Genomic DNA, 17,066 nt, shown 5'->3' on the forward strand with positions numbered 1-17,066 from the left:
ACTACTTTTGTTGATCTGATCTCTTATTTTTTGTATGACTTGTTTGTATACATGTTCTTAATATAGGCACTGTATTACCTCTTTAGCCTATGTTACTCAAGGTACAAATGAATATTGTAGTATTTACTTTTAGTAAACCAAACTATTTTATTATAATAATGTTTTATTATTATTATACCAGATATTTAGGTTTATTTTTACATTTAATGACCGTATTAAAAAATGTAATGACAAAATATAATAATTACCTCTAAAAACACAGGTATGTTTTTAAAACATTGCAATTCATATAACACGTTTGTTTACAACTATATAACTTTTTAGTACAGAGTTGTAATAAACATGAAAATTTGTAGTATTACATGTTTAACATTTTGTATTTTTTGTAACTACTTAAGTTAAGTAGTTTTAGTTAAACTTGTAAATATAGGTAGTTTACATGATAAGTGTAATGAAAAATGCAATAAACTGTATATAATTGGAACTATTATTTCATTTAATTATTTTGTAATTTTGCCTTTATTCCTTCACTTAGTTTTATTTATTTCCAACTTTTTGACTGAGTGGCAACGGATACTATAATTTAGGGTAAAGGTTTTAAATAAAAAACCAAGAAGGGTATTTACATAACTTAGTTGAATTGAGCTACGGCCAGAGTTTGTAAAATACAATGCTATTATTAAACACCAACTGCCCTTTTGGCTTTATTAAGGGCAACCTTTCCTCACATGATAACTGTATCATCTTTCGTGTGTGACCTTATAAACTATAGTAAAATAAACACCCAAAAGAAATAATACTACTTCAACAGTGGCACAGTATATAGTTGAGGCTCAATCAATCAACTATTGCATTTCTTTTTAATAAAAATCACATCTGGTCCTTAAATAAGATTTCTACTACACTATCCAAGGCTAATAATAATGTTTCAATTAATTTTCTAAAGCAAAAAGAAACAAATTTTAAGTTTTCACTATCAGTGGATGTAGCCTCAAATTCACAAAGTAAAATTAAGTTATAGATGTTAACAACATAAAAGTTATAATTTACAGAGTTACATCGCTTGTTTCAACAACTCAAGTTATGCAAGGGTTTTATTATTTGTTTGAACCTAACTTAGGTTATCTGAAGATAAAGCAGTTTTATTACTTTACCAGTGCATCTAATTCTATTTAAATCCACCCTTTTTAGTCAGATAAGTTTTCCGCAAGAGAGTTGAAGAAGATTGAGTGTAAGTAAGGCGTTGATCACGAATTTAAGTATTTTGTAACTGCTGGGAACATTTAATTAATTTTGTTAGGCAAACAAATAAATTGTTTTTGATGGAAACAGAAACACAGAGAAGATTAAATTTTTCAGTAAAAACTAAAACTATAATTGCGACTTTAACTTTGCATCTAATTTTGCAAAAAATGTTTACTGTTCATATTTACTCAAAATGAAATGAAATTAAATGTTTATTCTTCACATAGAATTTACATTATCCAATACACCAATACATAACATAAAACCAATATAAATTTTGTTTCAACAAATCCCTAGGCAGTATATTAACTACCAGTAATAAAACTCATTGGTTTTTAATAAATTTTTATTCTCTCAATACATTGTTCGTTACATATTATTGTTTGAATAAGTTTTGATTAGGTACTCAAATCAAATAAATTTCTTCTCTTAGCTTGTTCAAATTTTTTACAACCAAGTCGAAACTGAAAAATAACTATTTGCATACTCAGCTGGAAATATTGACTTAAGAAGATCACAAGACGAGAACTTCAGTGTGGTAAATATATTTTGAGGTTTCTTTGTTGCTGTACTACAATATTATATAACTCAGTCCCTTATTTACTTCCATGTTATGCTTATTTTTCAATCCAGTGAACACCATATGACAAAACCAAATTTTGCAGCCTTCTCCCTCCTCAATTCCAATGCTGATAACTCCATGCCAAAAATCCTTTAAAGGAAAATCAAAGCTAAAACTGCAAAGTGAAGCATCCAAAAGGAAAATAATCTTGTCATGTCACCAAAGTGTAATTACTCTATATTGTTTACAAAGATAAAATATAGTAGTGTCTTGTTATACAACAACACACCATTATTCAGAGCTTATCAAAATAACCATTAAATTAGTTATAATGAGTAAACAAGTAATTTGATGTGATAGTGACTCAGTAATGCTCAACAGTTGGTACAACTGACATGGAACACTGTTCGGTTGGCAAGAGTGAAGTGGAGAATGAACACCCAGCTGTTACCAACTTTAGAGAATATCTCAGAATACCATCTGTCCACCCTGATGTGAACTATGGTAGGTACCATAACTTACAATTTAGCACAATGTATTTATCTGGAACAAAAAACCATGGTTTTAATTAAAATCAAAATGCTAGGAGCTACTTTTCATTAGTAAATTTTAGAAACTGGACACAAAAAATGTGTTGCTGTCAATTAATTACTCCCACATTAACATTTGAACCAGTTTCTAAGGATAAATTTAGTAAAGGATATTTTTTTCTTTGAAGACAAAACAAGAAATTTGAGCAAAGTCCCACCAAACCACCAATAGATTTTATCCAAGTGGTAACCCCTAGGTCTAGCCAAAGCAATGTGAAAACAATACCGGGCTCTCGTGCTTAGCACCCTAGGGGAAAAAATTTAGAAAATGCCTGATTGGTAACTGACAATTACCAGTATTGTAATACACGGAACTTCTCTGTGGGTAATGTAATTGACAAATAATCCACACATCCCAACTTCCACCCAAGTAATCCTCCTATCAAGTTCTGCCGCAGACAGAGTCTTGTACAACAGACCCGATAGAGACAGGCTCAAACTCCAAACTATAAAGTCCTCTCTTCCAGCCGGAGAAAGCTTTACACCACTCTGCCCACACAGGCGCCAGCAGACGTCTTACCACTTCTTCGGAAGACGTAGCTCAATGTCATTTATATGATAGTGTTCACACCGGCCCGTTGATTCGTAGTTCTTTTAGTTCGCGAGCGACGTTGCTGAAAATAATACATCGCCGAATATGCGCATGCACACTAGGGCCCTGGGCTGTCACTGTCTTTTTATCATCATTCATTAGGTCATCCATTAGTATTAGATGGTGGAACTCCCCAAATTCTTCTGCGATTAATTGGCTGGATCCATTTTAAAAAGGTCTAACGGTACCTACGTCCAGAAGATGTTCGGTGGTTTAACATGTTTATAAGTTAGACTTAGGTCTTTAGGAGGCTGAATTTAACAGCAACAGATCGTTCTCAGTATCTCTACATTATTCTCCATCCATGGCAGAATAAACGCAGGATCACACCATGGTGTTGAATAGGACACCAATCAAGGATTTATCTATTCTTATCCTTTTGGATGGTGCGTGATGGTCTTGATCAGTGAGTTGGTGGTGCTGCTTGGGTGGAGAGGGAAACAGCGGCGGCTCGCCGGCTACGCAGCCAAATGTAGCTTTGGTGTGTACAGTGTGCGAATATTAATACATCAAGGACATAGTTAGATATGTGTGGATGCCTGTGGGAACAGGACTTAAATAGCGCTGGCAAAAAAATCAACATTATTGATTATTTCTCTTGTCCGTTGGTCTACCACACTAACAAGACTGGTCCAATTCAAAGCCCAAGATTAGTAGTTTTAAACTTTTTTCCTAGGTGAAAGTGCATGTGAACTATAGCTTTCAGCCGTTTTTGTTTAGCTATACTTGCATGGATAGTTGTAAAAGGAAGTTTGGTTATGTGTTACTGGTGCCCAATATATCACAGCTTGGAGCTCATAAGGTTAAAATGGTGTATACCACAGAAAACAGCAAGTGACCGGAGCACACTCTATCATATGATGAATTAAAATACATTCATTGATTTGTTTTACTCTAAAGCTAGCTATACAGTTTAAACATGGAAATGGGATGTCTCCTTCCATCAATGATCAAAAGTGTATCAACCATCAAGTAAGAGAATTTACCACAATATTAATTTATGCCATTTAATATCAAGCAAGTGTATGAAATAAATTAAGAGTAAATATGTCAATTGTTCATCTCAATTATGTTCATTTTGAATATTAACACTTATATTAACTAGACTAAACTATTAACTAAATAAATACTAACCAAACTCATTCCAAATAACATGTTCCTCACCACACGTCACACTCCTCTGTATGTATGTAGTCTCGGACCACCCATAAGTGAATGTGTTAAATAGGTCCCAAGCTATTTACAGAACATGCACCAGAAACAAAAATTTTCCATAAGAGTATACTGTATTTCTTAGAATTTTTTCATCTAAACAAAACTCAATTACTGTAAAGCAAATCTTTCTAACACAACTCTCTCAAACGAAGGTTAAAATGGAAACATCCTGCATAGTGACACGAATCATAGGCTCCAGTTTATTTTCCTCTTTTCTCTTTCCTCAGACGAGTGTGTTGAGTTTATCAAGCGCCAAGCCCGAGAGTTGGGTCTGTTATGGATGGTCCACTCTTGTGTTCCCGGACACCCTGTAGTGATAGTGACATGGACGGGACAACAGCCTGAACTGCCCAGCCTGCTGCTCAACTCACACATGGACGTGGTCCCAGCCTACCCTGTGAGTATCAATTTCTACTAAAGGGTGCACCAAAAAAACCTGCCGGTTTCTGTTTTGTAATAAGTCAGCTGTTATACTAGCTAGAGACCTCATTGTTCTAGTGACCGATTGCTTAATTTATGCCATTTTTGGGTTATGTTTGGTAAAACATCACGTCAAAAGAAAGTTACTGTCTAGTGTGGTGTGGCACTGTTTGGAGTCATCGGACCATATAGTTTTGAGGACGACAGTGGGAACACCCCCTATCACTGTAAACTCGGAACGCTATGTGGAAATACTGAGGCATTTTTTGGTTCCACAACTGCGAATGTTAGGAAGGATATACATGACCAACACATGGTTTCAACAGGACGGCGCAATTGTCATACATCCAATTATTCAATGACAGTTTTGCGTGAACTCTTTCCCAGTAAAGTGATCTCTTGGTTTGGTGATGTGCTGTGGTCAGCTCGATCCCCAGACTTAAATTTCGTCTGACTGTTGGCTGTGGGGATACTTAAAAAGCAAAGTGTTTGTTTCAAAATTTCGAACCATCCCTAAACTCAAGCAGTGTATCCGGGAAGACTTTGCTTCTATTCATCAGGCGAAGGTGACTGTATACAAAACAATGGGAAGCCTGCGTTTAGGAGAAGGTCATCACCTAAGTGATAGGATTGTTCATAAATGAAAATGGCATAGTAGTGTGTACAATATAATATTATTTAATACATAAAATTGTATTTTGTTCTTGAGTTATTTTAGTACTAGCAGAGTACCCGTCCTTCGTACGGGGTTGGCATATAAGTTTAAATTGCTTATTGCAGTTATACTCAAGCTTTGCGTTTGCAATGGAGGAGGACAAAGTTTGATAAAATTTGCTTCTTTAAATTGACGGTATACTATGGTATTACACATCTACCATAGCCATAATGTTCTACCTCTTCACCTAAACAATAAAGAAAAATTAAGTATTACAAATTTGAAAAATCACAAATTATTCATGACATTAAAAACATAAACATAACTGTAAACAATCCTACTTTGACAGTTCTCATTGCGCATCACAGTTGTTTGTTGCTGCTTAGTTAAAATTAGCTGTTTACATAAATGCAAAAAAATATAGTGCTGCGCCCTGTTGGTAAATCTTATAACTTTTTAATGCTTTTGTATATAGAACCAACTTTTTTAGTTGAAACAGCTGACTAAATTCTTTAATTCCCTTTAAATATGAATACTCATAAGGTTAACATGGGGAACTACAGAGCCACTGGGGCGGAGCCCGAAGGGATTTTTGAGATATACAATTATTGTATTAATAGTCAAAGGTATTAGTAAGACGTGTTCTCTGTTTCTTTTGTAAGTTTTCTCATTACAGTCTTGCACAATGTAAGATCTCGAAGTCTCATCAAAATTATTCTCTCTTGGATATCGTGGTCTAGAAGTCTGTTGCTTCTCTAGGCCCTCGAATAATTGTTTGTATCTGCAAAATGACTTCTCCTTGTGGATTTAAATCCAATAGATGTAGACTCCATAGAAGATAAGCTTTAAATTGATACCCAATATGCCTATGAAAATAAATATTTATTGATTGATTTGCTGGACACAAAAATCCAACAAATTATTTTAATAATATAGATGTGGACGGCACAATGCATGGCTATCAATTCCTTAAAAAAATAACAAAATTTTCAGGTGTCTATCTTCGTTTGGTGTAGATGAATAATAAAATCTTAGTTAAACCATTCATAAAGAAGTGTTTTATGACTCTTCAATGGCAATTTTGGTCAGAATTGCATCAAGTGAGACTCTCTAAAATTAAATCGTAATGCACATAAGGAAGATTAGAAAATGAACATTGTACACAAACACACTAAAAATAAACTGGTGTAATTTGTTTCACAACGTGACAACCATTCTTCTCTCAAAAGCCAAAAATCAGATGTCTATATCTTATGCAACGGTGCAATAAAGTGGATGGTTAAAAACAAGATACAAATTAAATTGAGTTTATAAACAAAGAAGAGTTAATTTTATTTTTTTTAATTCAGACATATAGCAGAAGAAGTATAAAGTATCTATACCCTAAGACTTCTGATGCTACCCTTTCAACTTCAGAAAAATATTTTTACTATTTCAATCCAGGAAAACTGGACCCATGACCCGTTTGCTGCTGAAAAGGACGAGGAAGGAAATATTTATGGAAGAGGAGCACAGGACATGAAAAGTATTGGAATACAATATCTAGAAGCAATAAGGAGACTAAAAAAAGATGGTGTTGCACTGAAGCGAACCGTACACTTGTCTTTTGTACCAGGTACAAATGTTTGTTGAGAATAGTAACAATTTACTTATACTTACTTATACTTATACTTACTTTCTTATGAAATGGCAACCATACAATGTAGGTATTTTAAGCCAAGTATGAATGGAGATGAGTGTAAGATGAGTGGTGCGATCTTGTAGTCTTGTTAGTGACTAAGGCCGACATTCCTTAGACACAGCTGTTAATTAATAGCCCAAACAGCTAATGGCAAATATATAATATATATATAATATTATATATATATGTATATATATAATATAAATATATATAATATATAATTTATCTTTGGGTTAATGCTTAAGTTTAAATGACAGTTTTGAGGTGATAACAGAACTGGCTAATCATTGTTACGATTAATGTCTGAAAAAAGACAAGTAGGAACAAAGAAGGTAGGAATTATGTTTGGGTGGTCAGGTAGGAGTCTTCTTTTTAAATTCTTAAGATGTCTTTTAATCCAGAGAACAAGACCACGTTTGAATCATTACCTTGGAAAACCATAAGAATTTCCTAATTTTAAAGGACTTCTGTGACTAATATTTTATCATTGACTATTGGATACTGTATTGATAGTCAAAGATTTGATGTAACTGATGGAAATATCTTAATACCAAATACCCATCCAGCACCAAGCTTAAGAATTAAAACACCTGATTACTCGTAAAAACATTTTCTTAATACCTCCCAGAAATAGGTAGCTTTACTCTTTTCCAATGTTGTAGTTTAACCTTTGTTTACCTAATTAATGCTTTGCTGAATGTATCCAGCAAATTCAATTATTAATTCACTTCCTAGTAATATTTGTGTCTATTTTTTATAAGATTCATCACAAATTGTTTTGAGGTAGATGAAGAGGAAGGAGATAGCGGGATGCGTAAGTTTGTTAACACTCCAGAATTCCGAAGCCTAAACATTGGCTGCTCACTTGACGAAGCTAGATCCTGTCCTGAAGATGCGTTTTATGTTTACTATGGAGAACGAACAATATGGAGTGAGTATGTAATTTTGTCATAAATATATTATGCGATGTACCGGTACCTATTATTAAAACTTGTTTGTGCTACAACAGTAGAACCCAAAATTTTCAAGCTTGTAATCTGAAGATCACTGGATGATTCTGAATGCTGAAATCCTTAGGCCCAGCGCACACGGTGTGACTGTTTTACAACAACTGTTGCAAACCAGTTGCGTCTGAAACCAGTTTGCAACTGAAACAAAGCTTCTGTCCGCACACGGTGTGACTGTTTTACAACTACAGTTGCGTCTATTGTGCAATCAGGGGAGTGTCAATTTAGTGCAGTTACGTTGTTTTAAGGCCTTAAGTGCGCTTAATATGTCAGACTCAGACATTTAGCTATTATCAATACCGAAGACAGCGAAGGGTACTGAGAGAGCATTGGGTTCACCCTTATTTGAGCAAGAATGTTAGTACTAGGCTGTTTGTAGAAGCTAGAGCTAGTCGGATAGGAAATTATAAAAACTAAAAACATAAAAATAAAGACTAAAAAAACTATACGGCCGTCAAAATGCCACCAAACACCACAAAAATACCCCGTGGTCTCATGAAACTGAAGTCTGCAACGCAACTGCAACGTCGAACCCACGGTTGTATGTGACTGGTTTCAAACGTTTTTTGAAATCGCATACAACCAGTTGCGTCGTGTGCGGCTGCCCACTGCAATACATTGCCGAGATCACAAAACAGTTGCACGCGCAACTGGTTTGCCACGAAAGTTGTAAAACAGTCACACCGTGTGCGCTGGGCCCTAAAGTCTTTGATGGAAACTGGACTCAGCGCTTAAGATTTTATTTCCGAACAGCTCTGTCCTTGAGCTCTAAATAACTTAATTAGGACTAGATGGCATTATATTTGGACTTTTAAATTATTATAATTTATGATTTGGCTCATCACTTAGTCAGGAGCAAATCCTTGACATGAATCATTGCACTACCTATTATTTAATTGAACATATTATGAGTTTAATGTATTTAAGTACTAGCTGTACCCGCGGGCTTTGCCCCGTTTAACTTCATAAGTATTCGCATGGCTCAATCACGTCCTGGTTGAACTTCGTTCTCTACGCTCACTCACCTTTAGGTTGGAGCTTGTTCGCTGCGCTCACTTTCCTTCAGGTTAGCTCGTTCGCTACGCTAACTCGCCTCCAGGTTGAAGTTCGTTCGCTACCCTCACTCACCTTTTGGTTGCAAATTAGCTGTTGTCATAAATAAAAAAAAAATTATAGTGCTGCACCATGTTGGTAATCCTTGTAACTTTAATGCTATTGAACATCATAGAACAGAACCAACTTGTTTAATTGAAACAGCTGTTAAGATTCATTAATTGAAAAATCATAAGGTTAACATGGGAAACTGCAGAGCCACTGGGGCGGAGCCCGAAAACCCGATCAGAATACAAACTACTTAGTTTTCCTATTTAATGCCCAAAGAATCGGTGTACCGAATTTCAGCCTCCTAGGTAAATGGGAAGTGGGAGAATTAGTGATGAGTGAATCAGTGAGGGCTTTGCCTTTTATCTATACAGGGTGATTGATATAAGTGTGCCAGCCGTTTTATTCGAAAACTATAAGAGTTATCAAAAAAAGTTAAATGGTAAGTGCCTTGGATTTTTTATTTAAAAAATTATAGTCAAGTCAAAAAAATTATTTTAGCCGCCATTTTTCCAATATGGCCGCTAACTTTGATTTTTCTTACGGAATACCCTGTATTTTATGATGTATTCTGGTAGAAAAAGTAATTTTAAGACGATTTTGTTCTTGTGATTTTTTTCATAAACCTAACCGTTTTAAAGATAATAATGGTTAAAGTTTTGAAATTTCTGCATGAGAAAGAGTTTCGAAGCAAGCATGCCAGCTGTTTTGCTCGAAAACCATTCAAAATTTCACAACTTAAACCATTATTATCTTTGAAACGGTTAGGTTTATGAAAAAAATTACAAGAATAAAATCGTCTTAAAATTACATTTTCTACCAGAATACATCATAAAATACAGGGTGTTCCATAAGAAAAATCAAAGTTGGCGGACATATTGGAAAAATGGCGGCTAAAATAATTTTTTCGACTTAACTACAATTTTTTTAATAAAAAGTCCAAGGCACTTACCATTTAACTTTTTTTTATATCTCTTTTGGTTTTTGAATAAAACGGCTGGCACAAATATCAATCACCCTGTATAAAGCCAAAAGTACCCATGAACTTTTGAGAAAACTACAAGTCACACCCCTATAAACCATATACTTAAAATGTTCGTCATGACGAGAAACCTTGCGCTAAATTATCCATTATTTCATAACTTGCCCTTTAAGGTCGTAATTGCTTTCCAAAGGGAACTTCCCATGTACCTAATGTTAAAAATACCTCAGCTGTTATTATTTGTTTGTATTACCATTACTGTATTCTGTTTTGTTTATTTCAGCTTAACTTAACCAATCAATAGTTTTATTAATACTTATGTAGTAAACGGGGTGGAGCCAGTGGGTAACAGATAGTACAGTAGGACCTCAATATCTCGAATCTGAAGGGGTTATGATAAAAATTCGAGTTATCAAGTTTTTCAAGTTAGTGAGGTTCGAGTTATGAAGGTTCCATATGAAAAAGTTTGAGATACTGAGGTGTTGGGGTCTGACAGTGATGTTACGTCATGGCCTTTATAACTCGACTTATACATGTTAAACCTTAATAATCGAACTCAAACTGTATTTATACGTAACTTACTGAAGAGTAACTTTGGAAGCAAAATAAAACAATTTGAATGCACATAAAGTACTGTATTTATTATTTGGCAATAAGTTTGATAAAGTACATAAAAAACATGTTAAATGACAAAAAAAAATAGTTTAAATACTGTACAAAACAATAATACAGTATATATCATCCATACACGGAACTACATTTACTGTGTATAATGTTTGATTAAAGCAAACGTTAGTCAACCTCTTTATATGTACTGTAAAAACAAGCTAGGTACTGTAACAACAAAAATACTGAATAGGTACAATACTGTACATACAAAAAGTATGTAGACTGTAGAGAGTAATATTTAAAGGGAAAATTCTAGTGTGATTAAAATAATAAACAAAATGCATCGTAATGTAGTTAAGTACTGAATCTACTTTGGCAAAACGGGTAAACTACACTGACTACAGTGCCTAGCCAAACAGACACGGGAAGCAAACACAGGAAGTTTGATTTTCACGTCTCGACAGGAATCACAACTGACTTGCACTGTTATGGCAAAACTTCGAATTATTGAGGCACATTCATGCGAACTTCGACTTATAAAGGTAAACTTCGAGTTACTGAGGCTCGATGACGGGAAAATTCAAGTTATAGAGGTAGAATGTTACTGTTCAAAAGTTGTTAAAATTCGACTTATTGAGGTTAAATATTTAGAAACTTCGACTTATAAAGGTACTTTTAACATTATGATTAATGTGGATTTCAAGGGGATTTAAAAAAAATCGAGATATTGAGGAATTCGAGATATTGAGGTTCGAGTAATTGAGGTTCTACTATTTAAGTATATTTCAAGGATAGAGGTATTGAAAATTATTTGCTGTAAACAAGTATGTTGTTTATCCGCCATTCTTTTGCTACCCGTCATATCTGACCTTGTTGTGTTTCTGCTTTGTCTTCCACCAAAAGATCACCACTTAAACCCCTGACCCTGTTAAAAGACATAAACTTATCATTAGTCATTTTATAAATATGGTCACCTGACTTAGAACCAACTGTAAATGGCCAGTAAAAAAAGTTGTTGCCTGTCTTAAAATACACAGTGTCTCAGAATAGTTTGAATCTAATCTAATGGTAATAAATGATTCTAATCTAATGGTAATAAATGATTCTACTGCATAAAAAATGTAAAATATAAAAAAAACATTAATATACTGATTATCCTAAAATTAGTAGCTCACCAATACTGGAAAATACTCGCTACAATTGCTTGCAGGACCTGTGGTGACTTGCCGAGGAAGCACGGGTCACGGGTCGGCCATGGTAAGAGATACAGCAGCGGCCAAGACGAGAGTCATCATTGAGAGGTTCCTGGACTGGAGACAACGAGAGCAGGACAAGCTAGACACCAATCCTCAACTTAGTGTCAGTGACATCACTACTGTCAACCTCACTCTTCTCAACGTAAGTTTACATCGCAGAGTTGAAAAACTCCAGTTGATTAGAAGATCTCACAACAGCTGGATAGACCTTGATGCTTATGTAATATTGCAAAGTCAGTGTAAGAGAAGATGCATAAATGGAAAGTTTGAATCAACCTCTAGATGAGAGTTTATCTATACCTAACAATGCAGTTAACCCTTTGAGTGCCAACGTCCGGGGAACCGGACATTTTTAAAACGAGCCAAAAGTGCTGACGTCCGGCCGACCGGACGTTTTTAGAACGAGCCAAAAGTGCCAACGTCCGGCTGACCGGACGTTTCGTAATGATCGAACAGTTGTCATAACAACCGAATGGATACTCGGATTCTTTTAACCCATATATTAACATTGAGTCGAAAGTTACTAGATGCGATACATCGATTTTCGTTGGTCGAAATATCGAGAATTCGATTTTTACGAAATTTTAACCTAAAAATCGCCAGATCGCGCTCGGCATTTTTAGCGCGACCTTCGGGAAAAATCATTGGCATTTTTTGAGCGTTACTTTTATTTCTCGCCTGGCACTCTAAGGGTTAACACATTCATTTACCATTTATGCTTCCATTTACCATGCTCAATCATGCATGTCAAGGGCCGCTTTAGTAAATGGGCCTGTGGGCCCAGACCCAAGGTTGCAAGAGATTAAAAGGTTTGTTGGGAGCAAGAGGAATAGAACAATCTCCCAGGGCCGTCTCTAGGGGTGGCGGCGCCCGGAGCAAACGTGGCCGTGGCGCCCCCTCCCCCCCAGTAATAGTCGCATTCCCATATTTTAATACTGTTTTAATACGAATAGCCGCTGCGCGGCGCCCCCTCAGCCACGGCTGCCCCCCCCCCTTCGGACGGCCCTGCAATCACCATGCAATGAAGAGTGGAGGCAGGCGCAGTTATCCCTCGGGTCGGGCCCATAGAGCATCTCATGCAAACCACAGGCCAGATATTCGTAGTGTGGTTTCCTAAAAGAGATGTCCTAGAAAACTAAAGAAAGCCATTTGCCTCAACTTTTAGCGAATTTCCCATATAGGGAATAAGCTATTACCGTAGTACTCATGGTAAGACCTGGACCCGGGACCGATTTTTTTTTCGTTTTGAGGTCCCTAGAGGCCAAAAACACCATCCGTTCAAATTCATATATATATATATATATATATACAGGGTGAGTTTTAATTGTCCCCCCCCCCAACTTTTTTCTACATTTTTTCAAATATCAATCCCAGACCACTTCCAAACATTGTTGGGTAGTAAGTACTTCATTTTCACAAGGTGGCCATTTCCGGCCGCCATCTTGGATCCGCCATATTGGATGCAAAATTTTTTTTTCAAATGTAAAGGTGGGGTTGTGACCCATTATTTCGAACTACATTTTTACCCTGATTACAATGCCGCAAACCGTTTAAAAAAATCTTGATTCATTCTAAAGTTATGAGGGCTTTTTAAAACTTTATTTTTAGCCCATTTTAACATTGTGCATTTACAAACTAAGACCATAATCTCAAAATAGTGCTAGATAAAGATAAGTATACACTACCATTAATTGTCGACCTATTTTCACTTGGTTATGACTGATGTATTTTGTTCGGCCGCCATCTTGGATCCGCCATTTTGAAATGTGATAAATTATTTTAAATATGAAGGGGGTGTTGTGACCCATCATTTCGAACTACTTTTTTAAGCTGAACTTAATTCCATGATCCGTTTTTCATTTTCATTTTTTGATTTTGAAATATTGACATTTTTAACAAAAAGATTTCAATATTTCATAAATAAAACTTGATAACAAAAAATGGATTGCGGCATTGTCTTCAGCTTAAAAAAGTAGTTCGAAATGATGGGTCACAACACCCCCTTCATATTTAAAATAATTTATCACATTTCAAAATGGCGGATCCAAGATGGCGGCTGAACAAAATACATCAGTCATAACCAAGTGAAAATAGGTCGACAATTACTGGTAGTGTATACTTATCTTTATCTAGCACTATTTTGAGATTATGGTCTTAGTTTGTAAATGCACAATGTTAAAATGGGCTAAAAATAAAGTTTTAAAAAGCCCTCATAACTTTAGAATGAATCAAGATTTTTTTAAACGGTTTGCGGCATTGTAATCAGGGTAAAAATTTAGTTCGAAATTATGGGTCACAACCCCACCTTTACATTTGAAAAAAAAATTTTGCATCCAATATGGCGGATCCAATATGGCGGATCCAAGATGGCGGCCGGAAATGGCCACCTTGTCAAAATGTAGTACTTACTACCCAACAATGTTTGGAAGTGGTCTGGGATTGATATTTGAAAAAATGTAGAAAAAAGTTGGGGGGGGGGACAATTAAAACTCACCCTGTATATTTATATATGTGTCCGTTAGCGCGATAACTCGAGCAAAAACGATCCGATTTTTATGAAATTTGGTACAAGCGTGTAAACCTACAATTATTCGAACGAGTTCGCGAACCAGCATGATCGGACCATGGGAACGGGGGTTTAGGGGGGGTTTTATGGGGTAAAAATGGGTTTTTCCCACTTTTGACTCAAAAAACATAACATTTTGCAATTTCTTTCCAAACTATTTTGTAGAGCTTAAAAAAACAAATAATTTAGTATATTGAAGCGTTATAATGCACCTAATGGTTAAGGAGAAAATTCTGAAAAATTGTAAATTTAAAATTCCCATGTTATTCTTATGGAGAATAAGTAAACTGTTGTAGTTTGCTTGTTTATTAACATTTTTTGCCCAAATTTGGAAAATGTTTTTATTTTTTACTAACTATTAACATTTTACATAAAAAACACTTTTACCCTCTCTGTTGCAGCAAACCTAAGTATGTGTTAAACTGATTCTATTTAAATAGGGAATAAATGTTGATATTTTTAAGGAGACATTTTAGTGTAAATCCAATCAGGCAAATGGAAATTCGCTTAGTCTGCAGGTTTGCTGCGGCGGGGGTATTTATACATTTTTCTATATTTTTAAACAAAGCTATCATGTTCTTACGTTTAAAGTGTAGTCAGACATGACCATTATAGTAGGCCTATTGTGAATTACTGAATTACCAATGCAGTTTTAGCAAAATATGTACTTACTTTAACTGTTTCACTCTCATGGCCATTATATCCAAGAAGGAATTTAGCCTCACTCACTACTTTCTCTGACCCTATGCATCTTCTTCATTGGATTTAACAGTGTTGTCTTCAATTACTTCAACTTTCAACTAAAATCTCATTCATCTTGAATTAGATCCTATTTACTTTATGCTACAAATAAAAATTAATGTATTGATATAAAAGACAGGACAATGTCTCTCGGTTCATCTAGTAACAAATAAAAATGTCAGACAACATTCAATCACTTGGATTAATTACAAACTTAATTATAATTCACACAGGGAGGAGTGCAAATGAACGTTGTACCAGCTGAAATCACACTGGGATTTGATATTCGTCTCTCAAACGATAATGACTTCCAAGAGATCAGCGACATGCTGGATGGGTTCTGTAGGGAGGCTGGGGAAGGGGTGACCATAGAGTACAAGAGTAAAGAACCCATGGTGACTCCCACGAGGATAGACGACACTAACCCTTGGTGGACTGCGTTTAGAAAAGCTGCCGATGAAATGCAAGTAAATTAATTTTTTTATTCAATTTACTAAACACTTGAGTAAAATTGCTATTGGGTATTTATGATTTTTTAAATAGCTCAACTTCTTTGGTAATTAAAACATCCCTCATATCATTGTCCGTATTTGCAATTTTTACTTAACAAGCTGTTGGCCCGTCCTACGTACGGGAATCGAGTAGTATATTAAAACTGTATATAGTGTGTCTATTACTAATTCAAGCATAGTTTAAGCAGTTCAAAATTCATAGTAAATAAAAAGCTGCCAAGATAATTTAAAACATGTTTTCATTGTTATTTTCCCAATCTTTCCTCAAAAAGTCGAGTAGTAAAATAATTTTCATAAACTTTCATTTGAAGATTCGTGAGCTTCGATTCGTATACAGCAATGGTTATAGAATCTTACTTATTTCCTATAATCAATGACACAATCACAGAGTAAATAAACTAATCTCATAGTTCTATAGAATATTTTTTTATTCAACCAGCTGTTAGTTATAACAAATTATATTGCACTAAAATAAACTAAATAGGTACCGGGTGTCCGAAAAATAACTCCCTAGTTTTGATAAACGATTGTTTATTGTAGAGAATACATATTCTTATATCTAATACATGAAATTAAAGAGGGTTTACTCAAGTTTATTTTGACATTAGTTCACCTCGATATGTGACCCATTTGTAGCTCTACAGATATCTAACCGGTATTCGATCTCTCTCCAAGTGTTAGTTAACATATCTGGTGTCACTGATTCTACTGCAGCTACGATTCTTTGACGAAGATGGTCAATGTCACGTATCTTTTCTGAATAAACCAAGTTCTTAACGTAACCCCACAGGAAAAAATCCAGTGGTGTTATGTCTGGGCTTCTTGGAGGCCCTTTCGGTTTCCCGGCAAGATGGATGGGGAGAGCTGGCCCGATAGCATGGCCTCCAAGAAGCCCAGACATAACACCACTGGATTTTTTCCTGTGGGGTTACGTTAAGAACTTGGTTTATTCAGAAAAGATACGTGACATTGACCATCTTCGTCAAAGAAGACTGCTCAAAAAATAAATAAGAACATCTAGTATTTTGCTGTATACTTAAATAAACTCTCATCCTCTTACCGAATAAATGAAAGTATCAATAGTTCATTACACATAGTATAAATAAGTCAATTCTACGTATGTCATTTCATTTTCAATGCCAAATCATTTCCAAATGCTGCATTTGTGTCGAAAACGCTTAATGTTTACATCTGTTACGTTAAGCAAATTGTATTATACCAAAAGCTTGAGTATAATGTTAGCGTCGGCTGCTAGACTTTTTTAAAATTTTAAACTTAGTTTCTAAAAACTGAAACCCTAAACTAAAATTATGGCTTCGACATTCCCTAGTT

General features: G+C 35.2%; 1 protein-coding gene across 1 annotated transcript; it reads left to right on the forward strand.

Moving 5' to 3' along the window:
- Positions 1-1,198: 1,198 nt before the first annotated feature.
- Positions 1,199-16,671, forward strand: LOC129003966 (aminoacylase-1-like). Its single transcript, XM_054432329.1, has 8 exons — positions 1,199-1,231; positions 2,189-2,311; positions 4,432-4,601; positions 6,723-6,894; positions 7,748-7,891; positions 11,870-12,057; positions 15,456-15,689; positions 16,525-16,671. The coding sequence occupies exons 2-8, from the start codon at positions 2,203-2,205 to the stop codon at positions 16,669-16,671; spliced, it is 1,164 nt and encodes a 387-aa protein (XP_054288304.1). The 5' UTR covers positions 1,199-1,231; positions 2,189-2,202.
- Positions 16,672-17,066: the final 395 nt, after the last annotated feature.

The sequence above is a fragment of the Macrosteles quadrilineatus genome, unplaced genomic scaffold, assembly GCF_028750875.1.
Source record: "Macrosteles quadrilineatus isolate MER2022 unplaced genomic scaffold, UCM_ALF_1.0 Scaffold_1__1_contigs__length_201487025, whole genome shotgun sequence".
Taxonomy (NCBI): Eukaryota; Metazoa; Arthropoda; class Insecta; order Hemiptera; family Cicadellidae; genus Macrosteles; species Macrosteles quadrilineatus.